General features: G+C 40.5%; 2 protein-coding genes across 3 annotated transcripts in view; one reads left to right on the forward strand and one right to left on the reverse strand.

Moving 5' to 3' along the window:
* Window positions 1-143: 143 nt before the first annotated feature.
* rpl7 (ribosomal protein L7) lies at window positions 144-14,542 on the reverse strand. 2 transcript variants are annotated; one of them, XM_055634491.1, is made up of 7 exons: window positions 14,391-14,542; window positions 13,824-13,926; window positions 10,130-10,296; window positions 9,848-9,985; window positions 9,192-9,305; window positions 2,694-2,899; window positions 144-203 (listed from the first exon to the last, which is right to left on the reverse strand). In XM_055634491.1, the coding sequence occupies exons 1-6, from the start codon at window positions 14,402-14,404 to the stop codon at window positions 2,695-2,697; spliced, it is 741 nt and encodes a 246-aa protein (XP_055490466.1). In that variant the 5' UTR covers window positions 14,405-14,542; the 3' UTR covers window positions 144-203; window position 2,694. The 2 variants fall into 2 exon arrangements, with proteins under 2 accessions (XP_055490466.1, XP_055490465.1); XM_055634490.1 differs by having other exon boundaries at window positions 2,694-2,903; window positions 9,196-9,305; window positions 14,391-14,540.
* A 369-nt stretch (window positions 14,543-14,911) lies between these two features.
* LOC129696508 (retinol dehydrogenase 10-like) overlaps window positions 14,912-25,669 on the forward strand; it is a 60,913-nt gene continuing 50,155 nt past the window's right edge. Inside the window, exon 1 of the mRNA XM_055634488.1 lies at window positions 14,912-15,494. Within this exon, the coding sequence (XP_055490463.1) occupies window positions 15,045-15,494 (450 nt within the window). The 5' untranslated portion in view covers window positions 14,912-15,044. The remainder of the gene's footprint in view (window positions 15,495-25,669) is intronic.

The raw sequence follows: 25,669 nt of genomic DNA on the forward strand, positions 1-25,669 counted from the left end.
GTAGAACGAGCCAATTCCAAAATCTCAATCCGTCATCCTTTATAATTCAAATAAGTTTGTTATCTGGTTGGGCATAGCACAAAGCAGACTCCTAAAATGTTATAACATTTACTGCATTTACAAATAGGAATCGAAGACAAAAGATCATTGCAAATTTTTTGTTTTATTTAACAGACATGGTAGAAATTTGACACACGGCATACCTAGAAGGGAAGAGAAGCAAAAATTAGAAAATTCACATGAAATAAATCACCCAATTTAGCAACAGTATTTCCTGGACTTTAGAGAGAAAATGGACAACATTCCATCTGGCAAAGATCAGGAAAAGTTCCACCAGAAAGGTATACACCACTACTTTCATATAATTTCCTTATTTTCCTCCACAGACCCTCTAACTTGCCTTGAAGACAACACAACTAACTACAACAAGTTGTCAACCCCCTTCAGGATGTCATTAATATCAAATATTCCCCCCATCTCTATCCTACAATTAATGTATTTAATGCTTTATTTTAACCTGCAGAGGAAGCCAATTGAGCCAAAAGCACCATGAATGTATTAATCCCTGACACACTACAACTTTACATTTTTTTAATGCACAGCCAATCATAATCATACTTGATTAGCCAAGTATGTTTTGCAACATACAAGGAATCTCTATACACTTATTTTTCTTTGGTAAGGTAAATCCCATGACAAAATATCTTAGTTGTATTAGATTTATTAACTGAAAAAAATATAAGCACCATAAGCTAATTTATATTTAAAGTACTAATTGATAAAAATGTTTAAAGAATTGTTAGCTTCAAAAGGAACCTTATTAATTCAAACATGAATACCATTTTCTTGCCAACCAAGCTTTTGAATAAGTTACAAAGTATTGCACCAGATGTTTTTTTGTAATGTAACAGGATCAGAAACATTGTTCTGTGGCTATGGAAACTGCAGAATATACTCCACATTAACAAGATGGCGATCAAAAATCATTTTGGAAGAATGTTTTAAAAATGCAACCACCTAACCCGACTAATAATTCAGAAAGGCAGGCAGTGGGAAGACACACTGGGGATAAATCCAATGATATTGCTGCCTGTGCAAAGATAAGTATTTTGGACACTTCAAATGAAATTAAAGTATAAAAATGGATATTAACCTCAGCCTCTCCAGCCCAGTTAAATATGTAGCCAGGCCAAGTTATCCTTTTCATTCTCTGCCTTGACAGCTTATTACACAAAGTTTAGCTTTCAGTTTATTTAATCACAAAACTATCGGTCACTTTGAGGTATTTTTTTACGTCAAACTTGAAGAGTGAATTTTTGTTCAGTCTTCTATATATTCTAACCAAGCTTTTCAGATTTTACTGTAAGCTCTGAGCTGCTGGTAAGTATTTTTAAGTTATATTTACAAGGGTGCCAAGAAATTTAAAATCCTCTCAATTAATCATGATAGAATCAAAATACAAGTTTTGAATTGTAGTACTGATCAGTAAAAGAATACCAAAGTTCCTAAATTATCTAAAGGAACAGTCCATATGTTGCTTTAAACTTGCTCTGCCCTCAGCCTACACTTTCTATCAATTTACAACTGTCACAATCTTTGCTCCTCCAACTTCATCACTGTCTGAGCAGGCCATTTGGTTAACCGCCAGATGATTTAGTTAAGCTCAATGCGAGCTAAAAAAATATATATTTTTAATTAAAATACTGCAGGGGGGTGGAACAATGAATCCGAGTAGTCTGGGCCTGGCCTAAGCTAAGTTTAGCCAACTGTTGTTACACTCCATTTCCCCTGGATGTAGTTGACCAATTGGATTTAGATAAACCAACAAAATGATGCGAGTCAAGACTGCCTTATGCCTAGGTTGAGCTGTGAACACAGAACAAATATTGTTTCCTAATATTCTTGTGTCGAGCAAATTGTTCCAAAACTGCCGCCCAAGCCAGAGGCTGGAAAGCAGATAGTGAATGAAGCAAATGCCAATGCTTCCAATTAAAGGGGTTCAATTGGAAAATTACAAACCAGGAGGTATCCAGCCTTTGTTGCACCTACCACTCCCTTTTCTCTTCACTATATTTTTTGAGGGTGTTATGCATGAGAGCTCGGGTTGTGTGCAACAAATCAAACTAGTGCACTGACTAGAAATAGGTTATGGAATAAACAGCACTTCAACTTCGTAAACATTATTGGGATATAATTAACACATTATTAATTAAAGGCATTAATTTGCAATGGATTAATTTCCATCTAAATAGGTTTTCAAAAACCTGCTAATATTGTAATGGTAACTATATAGGTGCCAAATTCCTGCCCTTTTTGCTCAATTTCAAGAGCACTACTATCTAATTGATTAGGTTCTTGACAGATGTTGATAGAGTGAACCAACTTAATAAAGGTGTAATCATTTAGTTTACAACTAAAAATAATTAACCCTTTCAAAATAGGTGTCTATTGCTTCATGAAATTCCATAAAGTTTTGCTATGCCAATAGAGCTCTATGTAATTATAAGATGTAAATGTTATGCACCTTATAAATAACAATTTATTTATAAGGTACATAAAATGTCGTTATATTTATGTTAATTTCACCAATTGCAAGATATATTTATACAAAATCAAATGTTTCTATTATCACCCATTCACCTAGTTCTAAACCCAATAATGCTGTTAAACATCCACAAAAAAACACAGCATACCTTAGTTCATACACCTAATCATCCTGTTGATTTGGTCTTCTCTGTTACCAGCATCACCACCCTCAACAAAGTGTGTTGTCTTTTTGTTCATGCCACCACGTGGTGAAGACAATTTAAAGGGCCACAAGAAATTGTTGGCCATCTTGAAGTTCTTCCCCACAGTGTAGACCTCATGAATCAGATCTTCAATACAAATGATGCCAACCCTTCCTGAAATGTAAATAATTAATTAGCAACAACTTATTTTGAAACATATACCAACTTCAAAATTAAGTCTTCCAGAACAGTGTCACAAAAGCAGGCAAACAGACACTTGGGTAAAGAATATAATAAAAAGGAACTGCAGATGTTGTTTTATAACAAAGAAAGACAAAATGCTGGAGTAACGGTGTGTGACGAATAAAACTGATTGTATTGTATTGTGTTAGGCAGCATCTCTGGAAGAAATTACTAGGTGACAACCCGAAACGTCACCTATTTTCTCCAGAGATGCTGCCTGACCCATTGAGTTACTCCAGCATTGTGTGGCTAATGTGTTGCTTGCTGTCATTCTGATAATTGGGACTCCACTTAGCGTGCATCACAAGTACAAATTTCCCACAGATTCCCAGCAGTCAGTGTGCTGAACCTGATAAACCTGATACAATTGAATGAGTTAGTACTTAAGTGTAATTTCTACACTTAAAATGCATTTAAATATGTTAATATTTCATGTTTTGGCTTTAATTTTACATAGCTTTTTGAAAGTGTCAATTAACATTGTCAATTAATTATTTTCAGTGCTTCTGAGACATTCAGCTTCTTGATGTTTTTCCCCTATCACCAATGTTGAAACATGGTTTTGTAATAAGAGTTACAGATTTAATTGGAATCACTGCTATTCTCCGCAAATTGTACAAACAAAACTTTATGATATAAAACAGATGACTACAATGTGGACATAGAACTATTACGTTTTTATAAATTACACCGTTAAAACATTTAAGGTTTGACCTGATCAGATAGACTACAAGTCTCAAATATTAGACAATACTTCTTACAACCTGCCCTCCAACCACAGGATAAGTAACACCTGTCCCTAAACCTTCTTCCTCACATCCATCCAGCGACCCCAACAGTCCTTCCAGATTATAGACGTCTAGCTGTATCTCTCTAACTTCATCTACTGCATTCCGTGTTCCTAATGTGATCTCCTTTAAATTGGCTGGACCAAGCAAAGACTAGGTGATCTTTGTGCCGAACACTTGCACTCTATCTGCCAAGGCCCGTTGGATCGGTTTTAACCATTTCCTTTTCCCCTTTTAAGTTACACCAGCACTTTGTGCCTTTTTTGTAAACCAGCATTTACAGTACCATGTGTCTCTAGACAGTACTGGTGAATATTCATGAACAATTCAGAGAATGATCAAAATATAATCAAGTTCTCAATGCATTTAAATTAATCCCCCATTAGAACTCTTATGAGGGAAATGTGACATAAAATATTGCCAACTGATAATCTGTTCAAAATCTGCAGAATGGAGAACAGTTGCGAGGTTGAGTAACAGCAACAGGCAGCTGTGACAGTGTCTGAATATCATCACAGGCAACAAGCTAAAAGAGAGCAATCTCAAATAATAACACACCTCTACCAGATGAGCTCAATAGATTTAACATCCATTACCAGCAAGTATAAGTTTTACCAAATTACCCCCCACGCTCCCACATCATTCACTAAGTCTATCTTATACATCTCGGAGGTAGAAATTATATATGTTTTTTCCACGGGTAACTCTTGGAGAGCTTCCAGCCTGGGTGAAGTCCAAGGATGAGCTCTGAAATCTCATGCTAATCAACAGGCCACTCTTCACCAACATTCAACCTAATGGGCCTGAAAAAACGGCAACTGGAACGGGGACTGTCAGAGTGGAACACACACACACACGGCTTCCTTCACCAGCCCGTTTGCAGACGGTGGACGGGCAAGCAGGGGGAGCGCTGTCTGAGTGAAATTCACACGGTGCAAAGCCCTAGGTGATAGAGACACACCGCAATGAACAGGAAAGTTGGCCCTGTAATTAAGACGGCTAAAGCACAGTGTACGGTAAGTCCTTTAAAAGAGGGGGGGGAGGGGTGGGAAAGAAGGAGTGGAGACAACTTTTAAGAGGCCAGAGATACACGGCTGTGAAGCCCAGCGGACATTACCGGTCGGTTATCCTTGGTTCTGAAAACTACTGCTTACGTTTCCCCCCCCCAATGATCCAATTGAAAATCACCGGTCAACACCGGCTTCAACCTACGAGAATCTTCGACCACCTGTGCACGAGAATTCTCGCTACTCGCCATGGCTGCTTAATTCTTGTCGCCGTTGAAAAATTTGCGGCGACCAGAATGCGGGAACTCCTCACGACCACCCGCGACCGCATAGTCTCCTGCAGTCGCCTAAAAAGTCTAAGTGGGACAGGCCCATTAGTTCAAACAGCCAACTACAAAACAACCCTCCATATTCCAGTCCCCAAAGGAAAGTAGTTACCTGTCTCAGTGACTACTACCCAGTAGTTTGAACATCAAACGTTACGACCTAATTTGAAATATATGTTTTGGCCGTTCACCCACAGCTACATTGACTACACCAACACACACACAGTCTCTTGCAAAGTTGCTATCCTTTACTCTCAATTTCATAGTCTGCCACATCTGCTCCCAAGACAAGGTAGGCAATCTGAGATGTCCTCTTTCTATAGAAGATGTAGCTTTCAACCTTCAGATGGAACCCTCACCCATTTCTCCTGTTCCTCACAGATCTGCTTCCACTCCTCCCAGTCCTCACATTTCACACCACCACCCGTCACATCTAATAAACTATCCACAAATATTACGGCAACCGTTAATGGGATTCCATCCCCAAACACATCATCCCTTTTCTTACCCCTTTCTGCGAACATTCATGGTTCGCTCATCCCTCCACACCCAATTCACCCCCTTCCCAACCACTTTCTACTGCAACACTTCTCTCACTTTTATCCAGAGATCACACAGCCTTTTCATGTGAAATGAAGATTCGCTTGCATCTTTTCCATCTCCAGTAATTTCCCTACGCCATTTTCTCATTGTCCTGCTTAACCACCTTCTCCTGCTCATCTCCGAGTCCCCTTTATCCCCTCTTTTTACTCCTGCACCCCATGCCAACTGCATCCTCCGCTTCAGCATTTACATTTCCCTCCTTCTCTCCTTTCTTATCTGACACCCCTCCATCTCCCTTTCACCTCAAATCTTTGTCACTATCCCCATCCAGTTTTACAACCATCTCTCTTTTCAAACTTTCTTCCTCCTATTCCATCAGTTTGAAGAAAAGTCCCCGCCTGAAACATTGTTTGCCCATTTTCCTCGACAAATTCTGCCTGACACCATGGAATTCATCCAGCACTTTCTTTTAAGCAAGGGGTGAAGTAGAGGGAAAGGTAAACTAGGCACTTAATAGTCACTTCCTTACCCAGAGTCTCGTAAGAACTAGAACACACAAATATAAAAATTAGCAAAGCAAAATATCATGGTTGCTTTACAGAAGAAAAATTACCATGAAGAAAGGAGGGGGCGGAAGAAGAATGCAACAGAAATATATCCTGATGGGGTTGCAGGAAGAAGCACAGGAGCAAACTCACACAAACCATGTACAATTGCAGAGACCAACTAAACCAAATGTTGCATAAGATCTTTGATATCACAGCATATATCATAGAAAAGTACAGCATATAATTGAGCCCTCATAGGCCACCTCATCCATACTGACCATGATGTAAATCCCATTTGCTCATATCCTTCCTTCCCTTCCTATCCAAATATCTTGTCAAAGTATCTTCTACTCTGGCCATTAATTTCAAATATTCACCACGTGTGGAAAAATCTAACTTGCAGATCTCCTCTCTCAGTCTAGACTTCTCTCTGCCATGGGGAAAACGTTTTCTATTATATCAATCATAATTATGTAAACCAGTATAAGGTCACCCTTGGCCTACTCCATTCCAGTGGCATAAATCAACCCAATCCTGATATCAGCCCTCCATTCCAGGCAACATTCTGGTGAATCTCTTCCTGTATTGTGGTAATCAGAACAGTTCACCATACTCACAGTTTAACCCATACTCAGTTTAACCGATGTTTTACACAACTACAACACATCCCATCTCTTATATGCAATATCTCTGCCTATGATTGCAAGAATATTATTTTTTCCTCACTAAACGACCCTCTGGTGTCACCACCTTCAGGGAACTATGAACCGCAACTTAGAGATCGCTCTGTATATCAATGCTCCTCAAGTTGCCGCTATTTATTTTGTACCAGAATTTGACAAGCCAATGTGCATTGCTTCACATTTGCAAAGTGATCTACTGTACTCTCGGACTGGCTTTGACCACTATTATGATGATGCCGCTAGACTTACTAGCTGTTAATTTAGTCAGTGTAATCAAGGCTATTTGACAAACATCCAGTAACACATGGAAGGACACAAAGTGCTGGAGTAACTCAGTGGACCAGGCAGCATCACTGGAGATCATGGATAGGCAATGTTTCAGTATCCATCTGAGACTGCGGAAGAGTCCTGACCCGAAACATCACCTTCCAATGTTCTCCAAAGATGCAGCCTGACTCGTTGAGTTACTCCAGCAGCTTGTGTCCTTTTGTGTAAATCAGCATCTGTAGTTCCTCGTTTCAAGAGTGACACCTAGAGCCTGCTGCTTAACATAAATGAAACAATCCTTTTAAACATACATTAAGCTCTCATTGAACAACTAAAACATCAAAAATAATCTAAAATAGTATTTAATTATTTTTTTTGCCTGTCTCCTGGCCATTTACGTCTCAATTTTTAATGGGAGTTACAGTGATTCTGCCTGATTTGACACAAAAGGCAGAGGTATAGATTGCCACCATTATTTTGAACCCATATCAGCACCAGAAGTCAGGTGTTCCAACATTTAAATACAGATTATTCTATTTCTGTTGTGTAAATTCTATGTATTTGTAATTCTTCTGTAACAATCATTGGCACCCCAGCACTTTAAAAAAAACTTTTAATGTTTACAATCCATTGGAGAGCTGGATAAATTACATTTCATGTTTTTTTTCCAATAGTGTTATTACAAGCTGACCCATTTTCCATTAAATATATTCATGTACAAAAGCATAAGAAACTCGCAAGTCTCGGTCTAAACATGGACAAGGGACCTGAAGCACAAACATAATTTCCAAGCTTTGATAATTAAGTTAGCATTCAATTAATGGTAAAGTTAATATCAAAGAGAATTTGGAAAAAAATCCAAATTGTAAAGGTGATTCTGGTTGAACAACTCTTACTCAGGATATTTCTGTAGCACTTTTAGTAATATCGAAAATAGATGAATGCAGTGGATAGCCTGTGCTATATAAAATAAATGTATAATGTGCAATTACATGTGGCAAAATCCATCCTTAACTGAACATGCCCGTTCGCCCTTTTCCTTGAACTGCACTACCAAGAACATTCTACATTAACACATGCCGCACACCATAAATGTTTGCTTGAGTAGAGTAGGAGAGATGATAGCCATTACACATTGTCGATCATGATTCTTCATCAAATGCGGTCCACTTTTTACGCCATATTATAAATATGAGGGAACACACTCTCTCCTGAAAGAACGTGGCTTCTTTTACATGAAAGTAGTTTAAGGCTATCAAGGACAAAGCACCTTCATTAATTAGCACCTCATTTTCAAGTATTCATTCTGTCCACCACTGCCACAATGTGTACTTGCAAATGAATACTGTCTTTTTGGCAGCATTTTCCTAATCTGCTCGTTACCTAGAAAGAGAATGGCAAAAACACCACTCCAAGTCAAACAAAGCAGAGATTATTTTTATTGGACATAATGTTCAACAGACATTCTGGGCCAAAGGCCATGCTGCTCAATGTTCTAAACAACCGTATTTGAACATATATCAACGTTCCTTCATCCATCAGGATTACTTGAAGTCCCTACATTACCAGATCAATGATCAGTGGTTTGTGCAGCACCATGTCAGCATCTCTGAAACGATAAATCTTGGCTTCTAGCAATGTTCCCAAGACATGTATGAATAAACAAAAATTGTATTCACTCAATAAAAGGTAAAATGTGCTGGAATTGCTCAGCAAGTCAGGTAGCATCTCTGGAGATCGTGGATAGGTGACATTTCATGCCAGGACTCGGAACGCCACCCATTCATGTTATCTGGGGACACTGCCTGGCCCACTGAGGTACTCCAGAACTTTGTGACTTTTTTTTTTTAAACCAGCACCTCGAATTCCTTGTTTCTCCATTCACTCAATAACTGTGACAAAAGCTTTGGTATAATTTTTTTACCCACACCCTGTTTGGAAAAATTAGGTAGTAGTCAAGCAATAACAACAACAAAAAAAAGTATACAACGAGTAATGTGCTCTATGTTGTATGATTGGAAGAAAACATGCGCCCAGTGTCAGTTAAAAGAACAAACTTACCAAGCTGCTTTTCGATCAAGGAATTGTCAGTGAGTGCAATGCGCTGATGCCTGATCTTGCCAAAGCCACGTTTGTAGATCAATTCACGGACAGACTTCAGATTTGGGTAGCTAGGAAATTAATAGAGCAAGAACGATTGTGCTTAAAGAAAGTCACTGATTCATAAAATACATAAATGTAATTGCACAAACACTATTCCAAAGGCAGGTAATCTTAGTTAAAATCTGGTAATAGTAAGTTAACTACTTCTCCCCACACTATCCCTCAGCAGTCAGAGCGGCAGCTTGGACCCAAGGCTGCAAGTTGTACAACTATAGTAATTTTTTATTATGGATGATTATTTATTATGGATTATTATCAGTTCTAGGAATCAGTTGTTTGAAGCTCAGTAACACATGTAGATGTCTCAACAGTCTCCAACGTAAACCAAATCATTGGAAAGAACTTGACACAAAATCCCAACAAGGAAGTTTGTTTTTAACATACATACAATTAATTGTTGTCATCAAAAAAGATTTTCCAGTAATTGAACGAAACCAATAAAAAGTTTAATTCATATTCAGTGAATATTAGACATATCAGACAGCAGATTTACTTCACATTTTAGCATAAACAAAATTATATAATTGCAAACTAATTTCCAATCACTTACCCCCATGCAATATATGGCTCTGCAATACGGAGCATATTGATTGAAGCTTTATTCAATTTCACAAACACTCCATTGAAGATCTGACGCAGTCGAAGGAGCTGAAGCACCTTGCGCACTTTCGGGCTAACACCATTGATGCTGCAAAGCCCCAAGCAGAAATTAACACCAAGAAACATATCATTTGTTTTCCATTGATAAAGTTCTTAAAAACACAAATTAGCATTTTAATTGAATAGACTAAAATGTATTCACCAGCGCCAATAATTGATGACTAATACTCACCCCCTAATACGGATCACAAATGCCAGCCTGGGTTCAGCAGGGACATAGTAATTGTTGGCTTTACGTGCCATTCTGGCAAGACGGATCTCACTTCGGTACATTTGCTTGTACTCCTTGTGATAACTCTCAGCTCTTTTGTAGATTAGTTTCCTCTTCTGCCTTTTTACCTGGAAACCAAGATAGCAAATAGTAAATTTACATTTTTGACATTGCACCCAACTTGGAATTTAAGTTATGAATGCACATAAGCTGCCTGAACAAACAATTATAGTAAACAAAACACAAAAAGCAGGAGATATTCAGAGGGTCAGACAAAATCTGGGGTTGGAATGGACAGGTGACGTTTTGGATCAACACTCTTCTTTGCCAGCTTTCCTATTTGTATTCCCTATTCATATCAGACTGACAAAAGGGCCATGACCCAAAACATTGCCTGTCCATTCCCTCCCCACAAACTGCATGACCCACTGAATTCACAGACACCAAACCAGGGAACAAAATACATTGTTTTTAAGGAACATTAAATGCACACTGAAATATAACAAGATCAAGATGGAATCAAATAATGATTGTTTTTTAAATGTCACTGAAATCCATATTTTCAGGAGGGAAGTGATGGAGTTGATAGAACATACCAAAAAGTCACAGGTTTAAAGTAATGGTGAAAGGATTAGAAGACATTTTTCTTCACCTAAACGGTGAAGTTAGGTAAGGGGAGGTACAGCGAGACCTTATACATGTCCTTGTCACTTATAGTTGGTGTGCAGGTACAGCAGGCAGTGAAGAAAGCTAATGGAATGTTGGCCTTCATAGCAAGAGGATTTCAGTATAGGAGTAAAGAGGTTCTTCTGCAGTTGTATAGGGCTCTGGTAAAACCACATCTGGAGTACAGTTTCAGTCTCCTAATTTTAGGAAGGACATCCTTGTGATTGAGGCAGTGCTGCATAGGTTCATGAGATTGTCCCTGGGATGGGGGGGGGGGGGGGGGGGGGGGGGGGGGGGGGGGGACTGTCATGAGGAAACATTGAAAAGACTAGGCTTGTATTCACTGGAGTTTAAAGGGATGAGGGGGAAATCTTATAGAAACATATACATTTATAAAAGGACTGGACAAGCTAGATGCAGGAAAAATGTTCCCAATGTAGGGCGAGTCCAGAACCAGGGGTCAGTCTTAGAATAAAGGGGAGGCCATTTAAGACTGAGGTGAGAAAAAACTTTTTCACCCAGAGTGGTGAATTTGTGATATTTCCCTGTCACAGAGGGTAGTGGAAGCCAAATCACTGGATGGATTTAAGAGAGTTGGATAAAGCTCTAGGGGCTAGTGGAATCAAGAGGTATGGGGAGAAGGCAGGCACGGGATATTGATTGGGGATGATCAGCCATGATCACAATGAATGGCGGTGCTGGCTTGAAGGGCCGAATGGCATCCTCCTGCACCTATTTTCTATAGCGAGCCGGGTCTGCAAATCACCGCCAAAACACTTGTAAATACTCACAACATTGAAAAAGTGCTTAGAGGAGAACTTGATGTACTGTAAGCTATAAGGTGTATGCTTTGGATAAGAAAGATTCATCATCTACATCCTCCCCCTTGGTCAGATACTCCGCCACTTCAACCTGGACTTCCACTGTTACGCCGACGACACCCAGATCTACCTGAGCACCAAATCCCCCATCAACTCCTGTTTGTCAGCTATAAAAACCTGGATGCAGCATAACTTCCTCAAACTCAACAGCGATAAGACAGAATTCCTCCTCATATGCTCCAAAGCCACACTCAGCAAAATCAATAACCCCACTCTCACCATCGACGGCACCACTGTCTCCCCATCTCCCAAGGCCCGCAACCTTGGCATGATCTTTGATTCCACCCACTCCCTTGAGCCTCACATCCGCCATGTCATTAAAACTTCCTTCTTTCATCTCCGCAACATCGCCAAACTCAGACCCTCTCTCACACCTCCCGCTGCTGAAAGACTCATCCATGCCTTCATCTCCTCCCGACTGGACTATTGCAACTCACTTCCCCTTGGCATCAGCTCCACCTACATCAACCGACTCCAACTGGTCCAGAACGCAGCCGCCCGACTCATCACCCACACCAAATCCTGGCATCACATCACTCCAGTCCTCAAACAACTTCACTGGCTTCCCATCTCCCACCGGATCACCTACAAAATCCTGATCCTCACCTACAAAGCCCTCCACCATCTGGCCCCCCCCCATATCTCACTGACCTCCTCTCCCCCTACCAACCCCCACGGTCCCTCAGATCCACATCAGCCGGTCTCCTCTCCATCCACAAGTCCAACCGCAGTTTTGGGGACAGAGCCTTCTCCAGGGCAGCTCCCAGGCTCTGGAACTCCCTCCCCCAACTGATCCGCAATTCCGTGTCCCTCACCATCTTCCAGTCCCGCCTCAAGACCCATCTCTTCACCTCTGCCTATCCTTAGCCCCACGTCCCCCTCCCTTTTCATCTGTGCATTAATTGCCTCATATTGTGTTTTGAATTGTATTCTGTCTTTACTTTGTGTACTAGTCATGTCTCTACTATTTATTTCATTCCCCTTACATGTTTTTCCTCTACCTGCTAAATTTTTGTAAGGTGTCCTTGAGACTCTTGAAAGGCCCCCATAAATAAATTTAAAAAAAATATATATATATATTATTATTAAAGATTGTGAGATATGGGCCAAATTAGACTAGCTTAGATGGGGCATCTTGGTCAAAAGTTAAGCCAATAGACCCGTTTCTCTGCTGTATGACACTGACTTAAACCAAGAATTTGGAATAGGACATTGCTCTGAATATTGGCCAAATATTTATTGTATCTATCTCATGCCAAGTTTCTAATAGTGAACCAAGACATGGAGAAACTACAGTCTAGAATGGTTCCGACTCATAACATCATCATAAATGCTCTATCACCTGCTGAGTTTCTCCAGCACATTACTCATGGTCCCAGCATCTGTAGCCTTGTGGCTTCATTCAAATTATGAAATTGATCTGACCCTATACAAATTACTTTAAAGGACATATCTGGTAAACTTTAACAATGCATTGCAAGCCATAAAAGGTCAGCACACAATATTTTTTCCAAATCATTTTGTATCATCAGTGAAAATGACTTTTCAGCTCATCTTTTTTTTGGTCAATTCCATTGAAGAAATTGGTTGTCCATTGATCATGGGCAAATCAATGAAAATAACTTTATGATTTTCCATATTATACTATTTCTGATTCCTGATGCCATCTTTCTAATGAAAGGGCATTTTTTTTAACAAAAGACAACCACTGAAGAATATTCTGTTAAAATAACCATTAATGTTTCCAAAAATACATGGGGCAATTAAACTAAATGTTTAAATGAAGGCTTTCCCCCTTCAGTCAGTCAACTTGTAGAAACAAGGAACTGTAGATGTGTTGAAAGGAACTGCAGATGTTGGTTTACACCGAAAATAGAAACAAAATGCTGGAGTAACTCAGCGGGACAGTTTGAACATGGATAGGTGACGTTTCGGGTCGGGAACCTTCTTCAGATCATTTCTCTCCACGGATGCAACTGACCCGCTGAGCTCTTGCACTCGCTCTTTTTTTTTGCTCTAGATACCAACATCTGTCGTCTCGTGTCACTTCACTATACGCGAGATTAAAACACAAAAAGTAAACCTGCACGGCAAACGACTTCACATACCTTCTTCTCTGCCACCAAACGCTTGATACGTTTGGCCTTCATGGCTGCAAACGCCTGGCGTTTTTTCAAGAGGCTTTCCGGGACAGGTGGTACCTTCTTTTCTCTGATCGGTGAAAAAACAAACACGCATGGAGTAGTTAGAATTGTTATCACTCATCATACATCTCTGAACCCCATATAGGCATTAATACGTTAAAGGCCACGACAGCCGAAAGTAGACTGAATCAGTCTCATTTTAATGTTACATCGACTAGGCCCCAGTCTGATGGCGAAGACAATGAACGCTTACCCGCAAATATAAAATTTGTTGACAAGTATATTTTAATTATTATTATATTCAGCCCATAAGTGCTGTTAGTGAATGGACGCTACAAGGCGGCCTCACATCAAGCAAGGGGAACTGGGGTGTTACATCGCCAACAATTTACACCCCATAATAATTAAAAGTTTAAAAAATATATATATATATAATGCACGATGGTCCATCGCTTGAGGATATGCCGTAGTAGAAGGATGCGAGTGGTTGGGGTTAATGGGTGGATGGGCTCGGATTGGAACCGCACTCACTTGATGTCCGCCATCGTCGCCAACGCCGCCGGGGAGAGAGAGAACGGCGCATGCGCCGGGCGCTTGAAGCCCGCACCCGGTAACCTGTCTGTTTCATTGCCTGAACCGATTGGGTGGGGGCGATAGAGACGTTTAATAATTTTCAACACGTTTTATTAAACCAGCGTGAATAATAATTCAAGTGGAGACAGATGTGAGGGAATGCAGCGCCATTCGACCAAACAGAAGTGGTCAGTCTGAAGAGGGGTCTAGACCCGAAACGTCGCCCATTCCTTGTTTTCTCTCCAGAGATGCCGATGCCGCCTGTCCCGCAGTTTGTGTCTACTCCACCATTTTGTGTCTGTCTGTCTGTCTGCGGTGTGAACCCGCGTCAGCAGTTCCTTCCCACACGGGAGTGGGCGCCTTGTATGTTGTTGGCGGGGTCCTGGGCGCCGGCCATGCAGGCTCCATATTTAAAGGGTGAGGCGGAGCTGAAGATGTTCAGAGTGGCAGCGGTCGAGGGGGGGAGGAGGGAGGGAGGGCGTGTGTGCGTGCAGCGCTCTCGGCCCACAGCTCTGACAGGCAGCCGGCTCCCGCATCCCCTCCCACTCTCACTCTCACTCTCACGGCCGCTACTCCCGGCGCAAGAGCCCGCTTTCCCTCCGGACGCCAGCCATGAATATCGTAGCCGAGTTTTTCCTTGTCACCCTCAAAGTGCTGTGGGCTTTCGTGCTGGCCGCGGCGCGATGGGTGATCAAGCCCAAGGAGAAGAGCGTTTGCGATCAGGTGTGCTTGATCACGGGGGCGGGCGGCGGGCTCGGCAGGCTCTTCGCCCTGGAGTTCGCCCGGAGGAAAGCCATCCTGGTGCTGTGGGACATCAACCAGGAAAGCAACGAGGAGACGGCCGACAAGGTCCGGCAGCTGGGCGTCCGGGTCCACACTTACACTTGCGACGTGAGCAAAAGGAGCAGCGTGTACAGGACGGCCGAGCTGGTGCGGAGAGAGATCGGCGACGTGACGGTGCTGGTCAATAACGCAGGTGTAGTGTCCGGGCACCATCTTCTCGAATGTCCCGATGAACTTATCGAGAGGACCATGATGGTCAACTGCCACGCACACTTTTGGGTAAGTTTGAGGTTGAGGATTACGAGGTTTGTACTTGATTGAGGGGGGCGGGGGGAGATTGCTTAACGATTAGTTCTGTCCAAATTTTAATTTTATTAAAAAAATACTTTTTCTCCTTCTCTCTTAAGTAACCTACTAGTAATTGACACAAACGCTGTCAATTATTTGTTGCGTTCTTTCTGATGAACAAATTATTCCCACCCACAATCACTGCTGATTGTGTTTTGAAGTAATGGGTAATACAGGTATATTCTGAATTTCAATAGTTTTGCTAAAATGCGATGTTTTGTAAATGCTGTCACTGATTCGTTGGAACAGTTATTTCGTAAAATGCACAAGAGGTTGTAAAGTAAATCACTGCATTGCAGTAATAACCCACTCCTGAAGACTCAATTCGAAGGAAAGTAAATCTGAAACAGACCAGTATATAAAACGAATGTACGCTTTCCTAACAGTCATTCAATGCTGACTTTCCTGCTAAAGTTGTGTTACTGTGCAGTTTTTCATTATTTTGGTATCGTATTTGCTGTTCCAAGTCCGTTTAGTTTTATTTCCCATTGTTATGTATGAATCCTAGCGGTTTCTTTATCTTTAATGAATGGCCTCTGGTGTTGAAATGTTGCGGAACCCACCGTAAATTAACGCAAGCCTTCGCATCGCAGATAACGTTATATGACGAACGGCCACACGTGCTTACAAACATGTCCAGTACGGTGATGTCTGAAAACAAATTGGTTAATAGTATTTTAATATTTTGAAATAAATACTACATTACTTAAGGCAAAATGTACAAATCCAGGTTTAAAGGTGGTGAGATACTTGGTGGTTGCGTCTATTTGATGAACATTGGATGGCCTTCAATTATACTATCTTTTCATATTTGTAAACATATTTTGCATTCTGTAAGCCCTGAAATTTGTCTACTTGATTTTTAAACATGTTGAGCAACTAAGTAACCTGTCAATGTAGCTTTATACTAATTGATCTTTATAGATAGATAGCTCGGCTAAACGTTTTTAGTGCATTAGGTTGGATTATGTTGTTTTCTAAGGCAAACGTCATCCTCTGAATCCTTGAACAATCTGAGCTTTTTACTTTAGCATTTTAAATGACTGCAGTACCAAAATTAGTTGAGATGGGTTGTTTTATATTTAACAACTTGAAATACTTAATCACATAAGATAACAAATATTGTAGATATTTTGTACCTCGATTTTCACTTCAATAAAGCTAGTGATCACCACAAAGGAGCAAGTTGTTTCTCCCTTTCAGGTAACTCATGAGAACAATCTCAATCCTTTCATTTGTGTTTATGCTAATAATGCATTTGGAGTAGAAAACATCTTATTTTTGACCAGTCTAAAGAAGGGTTCCGACCTGAAACACCACGCACCTTTTTTCTCCAGAGATGTTGCCTGACCTGCCGAGTTACTCCAGCACTTTGTGTCTATCTTCCTTATTTTGATATCCTATTCCAGTCTGGCTTTGACATTGCCTTGCCATAAGCTTTCTTGTGCGGTGATAACATGAAAATGGTCTCTTATCTTGAATTTGTGATCCATATACTTTGCTGTAGTTGAATGACAGGTTAGAAAATTGTAGTTCGAATTAGTGCCTCTATTCTTGCACAATGGGTTGGATTCTGCCTTGTCAATTTGTTTCTTGGAAAAAAATCTGTGTAATAGTGTTGTGAGAAAATTGGTGGTGCCTTGATTTGTTGCAGGCCTGTTTTATTATGACTGATTTGATTCTTTTAATTTGAAGACAATTAAATAACCTGCAGCTAGAATAACCATGCTCCAACGATTTAATGGCGGTCATGGTGGCGCAGTGGTAGAGTTACTGCCTTACAGCGAATGCAGTGCCGGAGACCCGGGTTCAATCCCAACTACGGGTGTTGTCTGTACGGAGTTTGTACGTTCTCCCCGTGACATGCGGGGTTTTCTCTGAGATCTTCGGTTTCCTCCCACACTCAAGACGTACAGGTTTGTAGGTTAATTGGCTTGGTAAATGTAAAAATTGGCCCTAGTGGGTGTAGGATAGTGTTAATGTGCAGGGATCGTTGGTCGGCGCGTACCTGGTGGGCTGAAGAGCCTGTTCCCGCGCTGTATCTCTGAACTAAACTATTCTGCCAGTTAAATTTTCCCAGTAAGTCTTAAATTAAAAATTGATAATTTTAGCTCTGTACTAACCTTTGTTAATTTCATTTATAAAATGATATTTGTTTTTAATGCTACATGATCAGGAATGCTTCATTATTTGGAAGCATTCAGTAGATTGGAAGCATTCAGTAGATCAAGCAGTTTCAGTGGAAAGAGAAAACAGTTACATTTCAGGTCAATGGCACCTTCATCTGAACAACAGTGTGATAAATGCGATAATTTATCACAGTCTGTGATATGATAATAATTTCCAAAATAATTCACTGGTATCCTGACCATGTAGCAAATTGGAATACTTTTGGGGAAAAGTGAAAATTACTAAACAGTTTCAGTGCTAATATAATTATTTGGAACGCGCTAAACCATGTTGTTGACATACAGCACAATCTCTGTAATTGCCTCCCATCTCTATTATTGATGATAACACCCTTGATTGTGTAGAATGCATTTGGAACTAGAACATGGCTAAGCCCTAGATAGACACTGAGCGGGGCAGGCAGCATTTCTGGAGAGAAGGAATGGGTGACGTTTCGGGTCGATACCCTCTTCAGACACTGTTCTGAAATGTGACCTATCTAAGAGTATGAGCATATAGAAAGACTGAAGAGAATCCTGACTCAAAACATTGTCCATTTGTATTTTTTTGCATGTCAAGAGTGCTGACTTTACAGCACCTGCTGCATAGGTGGTGCTGTTATAACTGAAGAGTTGAATATCTCGCGTTTGATTATTTAGTTTTATGCAACTACATGGCCTCACCACTGAGTGGCAGTGTTGCAATTTTTCCCAATGCAGGGACACTCAGACCCAACTCTGAAACGTGAGGCAAACTGTTACACAAGATACAAGATACAATTTATTGGTCATTTGGACCCCTTGAGGTCCAAACGAAATGACGTTTCTGCAGCCATACATTACAAACAAATAGACTCAAGACGCAACATAATTTACATAAACATCCATCACATTGATGTGATGGAAGGCCAAAAAAACTTATCTCTCCACTGCACTCCCCCCCCCGATGTCAGAGTCAAAGTCAAAGCCCCCGGCTGGCGATGGCGATTGTCCCGCGGCCATTAAAGCCACGCCGGGTGATGCAAGGTCGCACACCGGGTTCTTGATGTTAGAGCCCCCGGCGTGCTCTCGCAGAGTCCCGCAGCCATTCCAAGCCGCGCGGGGCGGTGCTGTAAGGCCCCGCAACTCGGGTGGGAGAAGTCGCCGTTGCGGGAGCCCTGAAAGGCGGTCTCCCTCCAGGGATCCGCGGGCTCCCGGTGCCACCGTCCGCCAGACCAGCAGTTGCAGCCTCCGAATCTCCGGAGGTCGGGCCGCAGCAGCGCTCCACCACCGCTCCACCCGCTCTGGACTCGGCCAGCTCCGCGACGGTGAGGTGAGTAGTCGGCACCAGAGCCCCCGGTCTTCCTGTTGGATATTTCCAGTATTCCTTCATTCCCCAACCCCTACCTCTGCTTTAAGAAGCATCAGCCATGGTCCTACATGATCTGGATGCTACGTCTTTCGTGTTCTGAGACATTAAAAAAAAAAAAAAAAATTCTTAATGATTCCACGGGCAGTTTAATTCAGCAGTGGAATGAACTGACAAATTTATGCATCTTCAGAAACTCCAAATTAATGTTTATGATTGTGCTGGTGACTTCCTGCCATTATCCACTGCCTCATTTCCTGGTCTTCAGGATGTTTTCCTTTCACGTGCTTTCTAATATGCACCAATATTCAACACACCAAATCTCCACTTCTGGGGAAGTAGAGGTGCTGTTGGACATTGATTTCACCAATGTGCTGGGCCCAGGATAGATCTTCAGAGATATGCACGTCCAGGAACACGTAATTGTTGACCCTCTCCACCACCAACCCATCGATGAAATTGGGTCTTGCATTGAAGGCCAACAGAAAGTTTATCTTTCTATTTGCTGCAGTTTTACGTTGGTTTTTATTAAGTGTACAAGGACATTGAGGTCCCTTTTTGTGTATGAGCATTTGAATAACTAATACTATTTAAATAATTCAAACTTTTAAAGTTTTTATTGATTTGGTATAATTATAGAAGATCTATCTATGTTATTGCTTCTGCAATGTATTTGTCTAACCACCTTGAAGCCTAAGGTTAATTGGCTTGGTACAAGTGTAAATTACCCCTAGTGTGTGCAGGATAGTGTTAATGTACAGGGGGTCACTGGGCCTGGTTCTGCACTGTATCACTAAACTAAATATCCAGGCCTACTAGATCTCCCAGTGGATAACCCTTTTAACTTTCCCTCTCCTTCCAACACTGACCCTTTTGTTCTGGGCCTCCTCTATTTCCCGAGTATGGCCACATGCAAACTGGAGGAACAGATCCTTGTATTCCGCTTGGGTAGTTTACAATCATATGAACATTGAATTCTCCAACTTTAAGTAACCTCTCACAACCACTCGTCCCTGGACTGCCACCAATTTCTCCCCTCCACTGCCTGACCTGCTGATTTACTCCAGCATTTTATATCTGTTTCCAGTCCATTAAGTGGCTTGAAATAAATTATTTGCGTCGTATAAACTGTGTGCAGATTTTTCCTTATCATATCCTGTTCAGATGTTTTGTATTATTTTCAATACTTGAGCATCTAAAATGATTAAACTGAACTCTTTGCTAATATTCACTTCAGTGCTATTATATTTTGAAAATATAAGAAATGTTGTCTTATTTGAGAGTATGCCTTCATATCCCATGAAAGATTTTAATATCTTGTCCATTGCATATTCAAATTTTAGCAAGGCGTTTAAATTTTGCCACCTCTTCAGGTATCTTCTCTTGATATCTGCACTTGTCTTATTTTTAATTTTTTTCTTTGACCTATGCTCAATTCATTAATTTTCAGTTTTGTGCAAACCTTGTTAAACTCTCCTACCTCTTTAAAACTATAATGTTAACTGTGGTAACTTCCTGTAATATCTGTCTATCACTGACTTATGCAAGCAACATTCATTCCGCCTGTCCAATTGGGTTGGATCCTAAGTTCCTCAAGACACTGGTCTTTTCACTCACCAGATTCTTTGACTTTTGTTTTGCTGCATTTTTTTCCATCACTTTTTTACCCAACTTCCCAGCAAATGTCTACTCTTCAATCTGGAATGGTAATCCATTTCTTATCAAATCAAAGCTTTTATGCACTTGTATGTCTGACAAAGCTGATCTGGCTGTTCGTGATCAATTTTGACTGTGCCACCTTGAAGTTGGCAGTTTTTGTTAGCCAGTTCGATCATCTGTTTGCAGACTTGCTATGCAAGGATTGTTCATAACTTTTTCTTCATTTCCTGAAATGTTACAGTGGCTGTTCTTTCCGATTTGTCTCAGTTGGTGACGATTGGTAGATATCCTGAGTCTTCTTGGAGTTGATGGCAAGTCAAAGTTTTGTGTATGCACTGTTGAAGGCAGTCAGGGTCTGGTCTGTTGCAGATGATTTTCTGAAAGAGCTGCAACACTGTTGTCTACGTATTGGAACTCGATGAGGGAGCTCATAGATGTCTTAGTTTTGGACTTGAGACGGGCAAGATTGAAAAGTCTGCCGTCAGTTCTGTAGACTATTTCGATTCCTGGGGGTAGGTCGTCCTGGATGATGTGGATGGTTGTCGCAATGAAGATGGTGAACAGTGTTGGGGCAATCGCGCATCCCTGTTTCACTCCTGATCAGACTTGAAACTGCACACAGTTGCTGTTGCTGGCTTTGACTGTGGCAAGCATGTCATCATGGAGGAGTCTTGGGGTTCGAATATACCTTTCAGGACATCCATAGGACGTCCCATAAGAGTTCCCTTGATACCCAAGTCGAAGGCCTTAGTAAGGTTGATGAATGCCATATACAAAGTTTGACGACAAGTTGTTCACAACATTTTTCTTGTAATTGACGCATTGTGAAGATCATGTGAGCTGTTCACCGTGATGGTCTAAAACTGGCTTGTGGATCTTCTCGGCTGAAGGCTTGAGTCGGTTGTTCATGATGCGGGCGAGGACCTTGCCTGCTGTTGCTAATAGGGAAATTCCACAATAGTTTCTGCAGTCAGATCGATCGGTTTTCCTTTTGTAGATGGTAACGATTGCCGAGTCTCAAGTCTCCTGGTACATCTTCATTTATCCAGATCTGGATGAGAAGTTGATGCAATTGGTAATGGAGCAGGTTACCTCCAATTTTGTAGACCTCGGCTGGTATTTGTCGAGTCCGGCTGCCTTGTTGTTTTCCAAGGTTTTGATATCTTCCTTGACTTCTCAAGTGATGGTATTCTGCTAAGGGAGTCGTCAACAGGCTGCTTTGGAATGTTGTTGATCACATTCCTGTCAAATGAGGCGGTTTGATTTAGATCTTCAAAGTACTTCCTCCATCTTGAATTGATGTCGGCATTGCTCTTCAGGATGGTTGACCTATCTTTGTTTGTGAAAGCGGCTTGACCGTGAGTGGATGGACCAAAAATGGCTTTGATGGCGTTGAAAAAGCCTTGAGTGTCGTTGGTGTCTGCTCAGCTTTCTCCCTCCACCCTTGGTTTTTCAGGTTTCGGGTGCACTTCTGGACTGCAGCCTTGCATTCCTGATAGCACTTCCTTTTGGTAGCCGACTGTTGGTCATTTTGTAGGGTGATGATAGCTTTTCTCTTTTCATCGATGAGTTGTTGGCTATAATGGAAATTAGATTAATAATATAAACCAACGTGGAAGTATGTATTTTGCAATGCAGGGAACATTGTTTGATCAGTCTTTGGAAATTGATCTGGAGGTACTTTTCTCTGCACATAGTTTAAAGCCAAGGGCACATTTATTCAACTTGAGGACCAATCGAAATGAAGATTTGTGGCTCGTGTTTACACGTATGGGGGTGGGAGAAGAAAAACATCAATCTACTGTAATTTAAATTCTTGTCTGTATGCTCTTGATCTTGCATAGTAAGTTACTTGCTGTAGGGCTTATGGAGAAGTGTTGATAGACGTGAATTTTTCAAGATCAGAAATGAAACGTGGACATTCCAGTGTGTTTTACTAATAGAAATCAACTTATCAAAAATCTGCTTAGAGAATAATAGTGTGGTTGAAAAAATAACAAAGACCCTTTATGTTCAATTAAATAATAGTTAATTCCTTCAGTATACAGGATTTGATTGATTTACAATAACTTTTTTCGGAATCACTTTTTTTTTAAAGCAATAAATATTCTAAATAAAAAGAACAATTATATCTGATGCCAACTTAGCACAGAAGATTGGAAGCAGAGCTGGTAAGGCTGTATCTGTGGAAAGAGAAACTTAAATATTTTGTATTTGAAGATCTTTCATCAGAAGCAAGATGTATTGGTGGTGGACTCTTATCGAAGGTGGCAGAAATTGCAAAAGATGATCTGCTGAATGGAAAATGTTGGGGTGAACACAAGCAGTTCCTCGGAGTAGAGAGGGGTGAGAGCAGAGGAAATGGATGAGATGTGGTCAAGGGATTTGATTGATGATTGATTGGAAGGCATAGAAGATGTCCAGTCCCAGATAGAATAGCTGAAATTACTTCAGTAGTTGAGTTTGCCATTGAGCTATCTCCTGAGGTGGAGGAATTGAGAAAGGGAAGAGATTAGTCAGATTGGTAATGAAGTGAGAATAGGGTGAAAATTAGCAGCAAAAGTAATGACATTTTGGTTGAATGCAGGAAGGAGCACCACAGTCAATGTAGGGAAGTCCCAAGCTCAGGACTAAATTAGAACTATTTCAACTACCCCGAAAAAAATGGTTGTCATTTGGACCCCATGCAAATTCCCATCGCTGCACCTTTTTGAAAATTCTCTCCAGATCAAAGTGTGGCTGTTCCCTGTTTTTCCAAATTTGACCAGTCATTTCAAGTGAAGCGCTGATTTCCTTGCACATTTACTGATCTGGTGTATTCCATTTGGTGCTTGCAATTCGATCTACTTTATATTGGGGAAACCAAACATGGGTGCCTGCTTTGTGGAGTATTTGCATTGAATAACTAAGGATCAAAGTAAGCTTGAGCAGCAGCACCCACTGTCTGGGCATGTCGCAGCCTTCTAGATGCTATATTGAATTCAACAACTTAAGGTGACTTTATCTGTTTGTAGCATAATTTATGTGTCGGAAGGATAGAAAAAATGAGGTCTTGACCCAAAACCTCACCCACACCTTCTATCCAGTGATACTGCCTGTCCTGCTGAGTTACTCCAGCATTTTATGTCTATCTTCTTGTAACATAATTTATGTGTTTGTAGCCTGTTCTAATGTATCCATCTAAAATACATGGATATTTATTGTAGAATATTATAATCTGATTGTTTCCTACAGCTCGGAATGTTGCATCCTTTTTTGTTCTCCTTGACTCTCTTGTTCACTTGGCCAGCTGGATTTGTTGATAGCTTTATCCTTTCTGATTTTTTTATTTTGTCTGTTTGATCCTTTAAACATAAAGCTGATTTATTTGGTTCTGATGAAAACACAGCTGTAATTTCTACAAGGTGAAACCAAAATGTATAAAATTGGACTTCAATAAAATCTGACAATGTGCACTTTAACCACATGGGATTTTTTTTTTTTTGTATTACAAATCTCAAATTGTGGAATACAGAGGCAAACAAATAAATGATGGGTCTTTGTCCCAAAACATTATGGACGGCACTGTATATTGTCTAATTTAAGCACAGCTTTGCCCTGTCGCCTTAAATGAAGGTGCCTTTCTTCATTGCTTCAAAGCACATTAGGACTTGATCCATCCTAGGCTAAGATTTCAGGATTGCACTGTTGTTTTGGATAAAATGTCAAATAATTTGCCCTCTGGAGAAGTTTTTATGTTCCATGGCATGATTTTTACCTTTTTAACCATGGCACTATTTAAACCCCCTCCAAAAAAAAATCAAAGTCTAGCTAATTTCACAGCTATTTCTAAGACTTACCAATTTGCAGTCAAGAAAGTACTTATACCAGAACAGTTATTCTGCATATGTACTTTGGTAAAATGAAATATAATGGAGGGTCCTGATGTCTTGGGCGGAAATCCTGTAAATATAATTGGAGATGTACATGGTGGTGCTGTACATTCTCCAAATTAAATCTAAATTTATATGTGTGCTCTGAATTGGCTCATCCTGTTTGGGATTATAATTGTGTCTTCTCCTGCTGATAGGTAATGCATGTTAGAACAATCAACGTTTCAGATTCTTAACGTTCTTGTACGGGGCACCACTTCACTGAATCCCAAATCCACAAAGATTATGGGTCTTAGTGGATAAGGATTGTCCACTAAATATCCAGCAAGATTTGTTTAAATTCCAAGTTTGCTCTATACAGTATAGTTAACTTTTACTGAAACATTCAAACTTCACTTAATATTTGAACTAAAGGCCTTGATTGGCTGTGAGCAAATACATATCATGTTTTTTGTGTATTAAAGGTTTTCTAACAATAACTTTTTGCATATCATGCCCAATCTTGAAAGGTGTGGAGAAAATAGTCTCAAGGAGGATTTTAAAATTCAAACTGGTGTTACAAATAATTTGCCATGGTTCTTTGGAAATCACCACTCGACAAACATCACACACTGGTTATTCAAACCACGGAATAACTTTTGTGGCTAAATATTTGTTATAAAATACTTAATGATAAAGGCAAAATTTTGAGGCAAGTGTTATTCTTGGGCTCTGTACCATTGAGTGATTTGGATAAAAGCCATATGTTGCCATTGTACTAATAAAAATGGACAAAGAAGCTGGAAAAGGGAAATCTGGTTGCAGAGCCTCAAAAAATCTGTTTAGCATTCTGCTTTAATAGTGATTGTGTAAATCTGTGCAATAATCCATCCTTTTGAAAGTTACAATAAACAGACTGAAAACTGCAGCCAGAATTTCAAATGGTCTCTTTATTACAAAAGATTAAAAAGATTATCCAATGTCACAGTTCCCTTGATCATTCTCCCATCTCGAAGCAGGCCAAAAGATCTTGAAGCTAATCAGACTTGGAAATGGTGTTGTATTCATTTGTAGAATTCC

Source organism: Leucoraja erinacea, chromosome 4, assembly GCF_028641065.1.
Source record: "Leucoraja erinacea ecotype New England chromosome 4, Leri_hhj_1, whole genome shotgun sequence".
Classification (NCBI taxonomy): domain Eukaryota; kingdom Metazoa; phylum Chordata; class Chondrichthyes; order Rajiformes; family Rajidae; genus Leucoraja; species Leucoraja erinaceus.